The sequence below is a fragment of the Vigna radiata genome, chromosome 4, assembly GCF_000741045.1.
Source record: "Vigna radiata var. radiata cultivar VC1973A chromosome 4, Vradiata_ver6, whole genome shotgun sequence".
NCBI classification, from domain to species: domain Eukaryota; kingdom Viridiplantae; phylum Streptophyta; class Magnoliopsida; order Fabales; family Fabaceae; genus Vigna; species Vigna radiata.
In genome coordinates, this window is record NC_028354.1 from 17,430,276 (window position 1) to 17,438,063 (window position 7,788).

At 32.4% G+C, this 7,788-nt stretch overlaps 1 protein-coding gene and 1 pseudogene across 2 annotated transcripts; one reads left to right on the forward strand and one right to left on the reverse strand.

Moving 5' to 3' along the window:
- Positions 1-1,582: 1,582 nt before the first annotated feature.
- On the forward strand, positions 1,583-2,391 carry LOC106758460 (annotated as a pseudogene).
- A 940-nt stretch (positions 2,392-3,331) lies between these two features.
- LOC106758867 (amino acid transporter AVT1I) lies at positions 3,332-6,657 on the reverse strand. 2 transcript variants are annotated; one of them, XM_022779993.1, is made up of 6 exons: positions 6,422-6,657; positions 5,150-5,233; positions 4,873-5,022; positions 4,482-4,796; positions 4,189-4,310; positions 3,332-4,108 (listed from the first exon to the last, which is right to left on the reverse strand). In XM_022779993.1, the coding sequence occupies exons 2-6, from the start codon at positions 5,205-5,207 to the stop codon at positions 3,584-3,586; spliced, it is 1,170 nt and encodes a 389-aa protein (XP_022635714.1). In that variant the 5' UTR covers positions 5,208-5,233; positions 6,422-6,657; the 3' UTR covers positions 3,332-3,583. The 2 variants fall into 2 exon arrangements, with proteins under 2 accessions (XP_022635714.1, XP_014497354.1); XM_014641868.2 differs by having other exon boundaries at positions 4,189-4,796; positions 6,422-6,557.
- Between the last annotated feature and the right edge of the window lie 1,131 nt (positions 6,658-7,788).

The window sequence follows — 7,788 nt, forward strand, 5'->3', positions numbered from 1 at the left end:
ATTATAATTTTTTTAATAATTTAGTACAGTTGTATTAATTTTGTTTATCCCTCCTCTTTACTTATCTATGTAATCTAATATAAGTTGAGGTAATGCTCCTCCTGGATCTTCTGATTGGGCTTTCCCATTACCAATTAGATTGCTGACTGGGCTCACAACCACTTTTTAACAGCTTCTTTTCCATAGTTTCAAGTGGCACTCCATAAATTTTAAAATTCTAAATTTATCTTCTAATTTTGGATTTTCACTTTGAATTTTAAATTGAACTTTCAACCTTACGAATGCAAAACACATGAAGACCTCAAAAAAGCAATGCTTAAAGCAAGAGCAGTCCCAAAAATTAATCACGGATAAAAAATGTTACTTCAACTCATTTAAAATTGTCTAATTTAATTAATAATTTAACAATTGCTTTGTATGAAAAAATTTAAAAAAAGCATGAAACAAATTACAAAAATTAAGCGAAAAAATGAATTTCTTATTATGACAGAAATAGGTTTCTGATAATTAATTTTACTCAGCACATATCAGTTTCTAATAAAAGTAGTAGGTGTTTTTAGAAGAGACTATTACTTCCTACACCTCCCTAATAGAAGAGGAAGATTGCTTTCCAAACAAAAATAATCCGGAATTGTAGATTGTGTTACAAAAAGTAATTCAGAAGTGACGAGGTGATGGAAGAAATTTGATGGGTGTAGGACCTTAACGTAAAAGAAAAAATAAATAAAACTAATTATTTGCTATTTATCAAAATTCCCTCATCAGATTAAGATGAAATTTAAATTTATTTTGAAAAAATAACTAATTATGAAATAACCAATATATGTAATGGAAAAATAATTACGAAAAAATAATTGTTTAAAATTAAATATATCTATATCCCGTATCAAAACTATAAAAAAATGTAAATTGAGAAACATAAATATTTAAATGATTATGGTGAGACGTATCATGTGATATGCTTCTACTATACATTAAGTCTATATATTTACGTGGCTTATAATGAAAATTGGATTTAAAAATATGCAAATTACATTTATTTATATAGTTCAAATTAAGGGATAATAAGATTTGTTGATAATTATTACATTTTTTGGCGTACAAATTGTATTATGTTAGATGAAGATTATCTTATTTTTATTTCTTTATTTTTATCATGTATAACTCAAAATTTTCCTTTTAATTTTGAAAACTTTCAAAATTGACATGGAACATAAAATAGATAAAATAGTTATCTATTATTTAAATATAACAATCTTATAAGATCTTATATATCAAATAGATAAGTTATAAATTATTTAAGTATAATCAAATATAAAAAAGATGAAATAAATGATTAGATTTCAATATATCATTTTAAAAAAAAATTATTTATCATTTAATTTCATGCTTTAAAGCAAATAACACAATATTATATACATATATCTCTCTATATCTATATCTATATCTATTTATCTATATATCCATATACATATCTATCTATCTATTTATCTATATATATAGTTTATGATTTTTTTCATAATCCATCACTATAAAAGTGTGAAGTTATAGTTCTATTTTATTGTTTTTGAAAAAAGGGATAGGAGTAGAGATACTAAGATGGACATGTCATGTGGTGTTGTGATGACACGATCAGTGTGGTCATACAATCTTGAAGCTGAGTTCGAATTAATTCATAGAGTGATTAGGTTCTTCCCTTTCATCTCCATGGATACAGAGTTTCCTGGTGTCATATTTCAGTTAGATCCAAAGTTTCGACAACCACAAAATAATTATGCAGTGATGAAAGCCAATGTGGATCGTACTCACCTTCTCCAAATTGGGTTAACCTTTTCAGACCGCCATGGAAACCTTCCAACCTTTGGAACATCCAACCGTTTCATTTGGGAATTCAACTTTTGTGAGTCGCCCTCCTCCAAAGCCAAGGCATGGATTTTCATAAGAATCGAAGCTTTGGAGTCAACATCATGCGATTCGTTGAGCTCATGATGATCTCAGGACTCCTCTGCAATAATCATATTCAGTGGATTACTTTTCATGGTGCTTATGATTTTGCCTACTTGGTCAAGGTATTGAGTCATCGTTTTCTGCACATGCAACCAATTCTACCTTCCAACTTGGGTGGCTTTCTACATCTCGTTAAATTCTTCTTTGGACACAAAATATACGATGTTAAACATCTTGTTAAATTTTGTCCCAACCTTTATGGTGGTTTAGACAAAGTTAGTAAGTCCTTGGGTTTGGATAACAGTGCCAGAAAAAGCCATCATGCAGGTTCAGATAGTTTGGTCACTCTGCATGTTTTTAATGAGATTAAAAGACTTTATTTTCATACAGATAATGACTTGAAAAAAACACGCAAGTGTTGTTTATGGCTTAGAGATGTTTTGATATTAATGTATTAGAACGTTTGTACTACTCTTACATTCATTGTTCTCAATTGAAAAAAATGAATAAATTTGAGTTGGTTACAACAAATAATATTTCATTTGTTCATTTTTTTTTCTAGCCTCATATTTATTGTTTAATAATAACTTTTTTATAATTATATAAAAGAAATTTATCTTGTATATATTTTAATTAAGTTGTTACGAATTTTATTTTGTTAAATGATTACCTGTTCAAATTTAAATATTTCTTTTATTTGTTCACTTTTTTCTAAAAAAATTAAGTTTTTAAATTCAAATAACTATTTATAATAATAAAATTATCTACAAAATAAATAAATATTATTTATAATAAAATTGTAAAAGATATTTATATTTATTTTTATAATTATAACTTTATTAATATTTTGTATTGTTATTGCTAATAAGAATAATATCTATATTATATTACATTGTTATAACTATATGTATAAAGATGATTTTATATTTTGTTTACATAATTCATATGTTTATCTTATCCCTTATAATATAAGAGTTGTTAACTTACTTTTTTAAAAGTAATCACTATTTTGAATTTTATTAATAAAAATAATAATGAAATAAAATGGTAAACTATTTTCCTTCTCCTAAGCAAGCCGGTATCTGTCAAAGACACTTCGACGCTCAAGTCAGTAAAAATGACCAAACGGTTATCACTATAAGTGATGTATGTGGTGTGCATAACATACAAAGTGGTCTGAAATCATACATGAGACCTTTATTTATAGGCTATTACCTTTCGTCGGCCTAATGACGATCTGAAATCATACTTGAAACATTTATTTAATTTCCATTTGGAGCTTTAATGAGCTATTATCGTTTATAATCTAACCATATAGTCGGCCAGGGTGGTTGGCCGGCCTGGACAGTCAGCCGGCTTGGATAGTCAGCTTGATTGTGTGCAAGAAACCGTACGGATACACTTATGCTCTATGTAAAATGAATATAAAAGTGTATCATGATATTATTTATCAATAAAAATTCATATTTCAACCACAACAGTGACACAGTTATTCCAATCATATGATTGAAAATAAAAGCAAACAGTTGCACTTTTATTTGTTACATAAGTGTAAGTCTTTTTATTCATGGGAGTTAGTGTTTCAATTTAATGAACTGACGGGTTCTTCATGAACACAGTGTTGCATTTGATTGGGTCATAGTTGAACCAGGTGGTGTGCTATTTCCATGAAAGAAGTATAGGTCCCAGATATTGCCATTGCTAAAGCTGCCATTATTAGTATCACTATGACTACACTCTCACACCCAAAGTTCCTATAAGTGTCTGAAATCTTGAAGTAGCACAAGCATGGAAGCAGAATAGAAGCTGTGACACTTAGAAAGGCTCCAACCAGTGACATCAGAGACCCAAAGAAAGGAAGAACAAGGGCAGCAATGGTGGTGCTCATTACCAACAGTGTGCTAACTAAGATGCTCGTTACCCTATTTCTGTACCTCCTTGGAAGCAAGTCTTTTAAAGCATTCGTAATAGGTGTTGCCATCAAAGCAAACTTCGATATGGGATTCATCAACGTTGTGTATATTGTTACTTTTGAGCTAATTTTGTTCAGAGGTAGGTTTAGTGTTACTTGTGACTCAACCTCTTCACCAAACATTAAATAACCCACTGTAGCCATGGATGCATAGCCCACAGTGGTTAAGAGAAAACATCCAATTAAGACCTGATATTATAATAGATAAACTTCATTATGACATAGGATTAAATTAACCAATGTTATTCAAATCAAACAGAAGTACTTACATTAGTGAAGCGATGTTTGTTTGTCATCGAATTGTACAATGTCGGAAACAGAGGATGTGCACAATAACAGAAGGCATACAAACTAACAGCTGTGGGAAGACCATTCCAATGGACAAGCATTCCTTTATGATGAAAACCAACTCCATCAAATATTGCAGTCCATGTTATTGAAAGGATGATGAGAAAAGAAGCAAAGACTCCACTTGCAGATACATAAGAGAGTAGACTCAAGCTATCCAACCAAACTGTGGGCAGAATGATAAGGGAAACCAATATCACAAAGAATTGTTTACCTGCAATAGCTAAGCCAGCTATCTGAACCTTCGCATTAGGAAACAAGTTACTCAAGTTATCACCTTCAAGAATCAAAAATCCTATTGAAACTAAATAAAGTTCAGTATACATGGATACTGACACTATTATCCTTCCTGTTTTTTCAAATGCAAGTTCACCTATATCAGGATAGCTTCTGATATTCGTATTCATATCCATGCATCTTTTTATTAACGTGCCCGTGTAAAGTGCTGCAGTGGCAATACCAAACAAAAGAAGCAAGCTTAACCATCCTCCAGATGCAAGAGCGTAAGGAACTGAGAGTATACCTACACCTGCAAACCAAACATTGAGGTAACTGAAAAAAAGAAGTTTATATAGATAAAGAACATGAGTTGTAAATGATGGAACCTGATATTGCATTGAGTCCGTTAAGACAAGTATGAAAGAAGGATACAGTGTCTTGTGCAGAAGGAGGATACGTTATGGTTTTATGCTGAGCCAACTCGCCATGATCGGCTACTAAAGGCACATTCACGGATGAATTGTTGGAATGTTTTTCTGACATTTGAGAAAAACTGGATTCAGATATTGATATGGAAAAAAGTTGAGCAGAAGTTGGAAAAATCTCTAAGGGTTGATTGAAGTTGGTGATGGAACAGCTCTAATTATACATTAAATTTCGTACCGGAATTCTTCACTTTCTTGGAGGAACTAACTTTTGCTGTCAATAGCATGGGCCACATAAATAGTCTTTTGAATTGTGATTTACCTACGTAACAAGTAACAAACGTTGTTCTTTCTCGATAGAAAGCTTGCTTATATTTAGCATTTATTAGACGGATTTTCAGAACGAATTCGGAAACATTAATTAAAAGAAGAAAAAAAAACACTGCATCAAATTACGTCTCTCTTCCTTACATTTGAAAGATATTTTTATCTGTAAACCCATCTATGAAACTCGCCTTTATTATCCATACAATTACATTATGCTTTTGCAGTTTACGATTTGGCTCTTAATAAGAACAAATAAGTTTTAACAACATAAAAAACCAACTTTTAATGTAGACATGGGTCCGATTTGAGTAAATTAAAATAGTAATTAACGCTTGTTCTTTTTATAAGAAAGTGGGTATCAAAGAGTAGATCAGAGAAAAATGATACATCCTTCAGGAGAGATTGCTAAGGAGAAGAGAGAGAATCGTGATATACTTTTATATTTATTTGATTATAAGGATAAAATATTATAAAAATATAAATTTATTTTTTTTTAAAAAGGAAAAGAATAAAAAATAAGATTAATATTAAATAAATGTAAAAAATTTAGGTAGATAAGAAAATCATTTATCTTTGCTATATATCACTTTCAACACCAAATGTAATGCTGTTATAAAGAACATTGGTTATCCCTTTCTTGCACTTTCTTCCCTTTTGGCACATGGTCTGCTGCCATAATACACTTTCCTGTTATAATGATCCTTTTCAAATTTTGTCCTTGTCTTTTTAACTCTCATTACCCATTTCAACAGAAAAGTTAGTTGTTATGCTATCTTTTGTTAGTAATTTCATACGCAAAGCACAATTAAAGATATGTAATCCCATGAGCTCCATGCCAATCTCACTTACCTACATTAACAATTAATACTAACTTAAATTATTTTTGAGGAAAGTTGTTAGGATGTTTAATCGGTGACTCTATTTGCTTGTCTTATTTCTCATTAAAGTACTCTTGGTTTTTATGTTTCTTCCTCTTGAAAAGCCAAAGGACATTGGACTATATATGTTTCTTTCTTTAAAGTAAAATATATTAATATTTCTATCAAGATATATACATGAACATAGCCAAAGATACATGAACATAGTAGATCCTATCAAGATAACTGCCAGAGGGTACGAGATAAAGAAGACCCGATGCATTTGCAGTACCAATCAATTGATAGGAGAAGTAAGAAATTCATACCTGAAGAGAGAGCTTTGCAAAATAGTCGAAGCACGAGGGAGGAAGACGGTGTAGGCGGGCAGTGGTATACCCAGAGAAGTGAAAAGCACAAAAGAGAAAGTAAAGTAGAATGCAAGAGAAGAATCAGAACACGATATTATTATTGAAAGTGAAAATGAATGTATTACAGTGAGTACAATAAAAAGGGGAAAAGGTAATAAAGATTGGGCTGAGAGCTAGAAGCCCAATAACAAATATTTATTAACATTATCATCCCCCCTCAAGCTGGGAGTAGATGTTTGTCATTCCCAGCTTGGAATGAAGATGTTTAAAAACTGCAGGAGCAAGAGGTTTGGTGAAGAGGTCGACAGCTTGTTCAGTGCTAGAAATTGGGAGCAGCTTGAGAAGGCCAGTGTTGAGCTTGTCCCGAACAATGTGACAGTCGATTTCAATGTGTTTGATGCGTTCGTGGAAGACTTGATTAGAGGTAATCTGGATAGCGGAGCGATTGTCACAGTATACTACGACAGGTTGAGTAGTGTTAATGCGAAGGTCATGAAGAACGTAGGTCAACCATTGTAGTTCACAAGTGACGGCAACAAGAGCCTGGTATTCAACTTCGGAAGAACTTCGGGAAACAGTTTGCTACTTTTTGGATTTCCAAGAAATAATAGAATTGCCATAGTAAATGGAGTAACTAGTGATAGATTTTCTAGATTCGGGGCAAGTGGCCCAGTCTGAATCACTATATGCTTTTAGCTTATTGGTGTTGTTGCTTTGGAGGAGGATGCCATTTCCGGGACTTCCCTTGAGGTATAGGAGAATGCGGTGAGCAGCTTGTTGATGTACGGTGGTAGGAGAAGAAACAAATTGGCTGAGATTATTGACAGAGAAGGTGATGTCGGGTCTAATATTAGTGAGGTAGATGAGGCGGCCAATGAGTCTTCGGTAGGATGAGGCATCTTCATCACTGAGGAGGTCGCCTTGACTTGTGAGACGTGAAGAGTGAACCATAGGAGTAGGCATAGGGGCACAATGTAGCATTCCAGCTTTTGTAAGAAGATCAAGAGTGTACTTCCGTTGACAGAGGTAGATTCCAGAACTGTTTCCAGAAACTTCCAACCGGAGAAAGTAGGTGAGATCACCCAAGTTTTTGATGTGAAAAAGGTTATCAAGAGAAGTAGTGATTTGTTGTATCTCAGTGGTGTAGGAAGTATCATGTTTCAAGAAAAGGGAATGATTAGCATTAGATCTAGTGTAATTATTAGATAGAAGAAAAGTGGAAAGTTTATCATACCATTGTCGTCCAACTTGTTTGAGCCCATATAAAGATAGTTGAAGCTTGCACACCTTATTGGGGTTATGATGGTTGAAGCCGGGGGGGATTT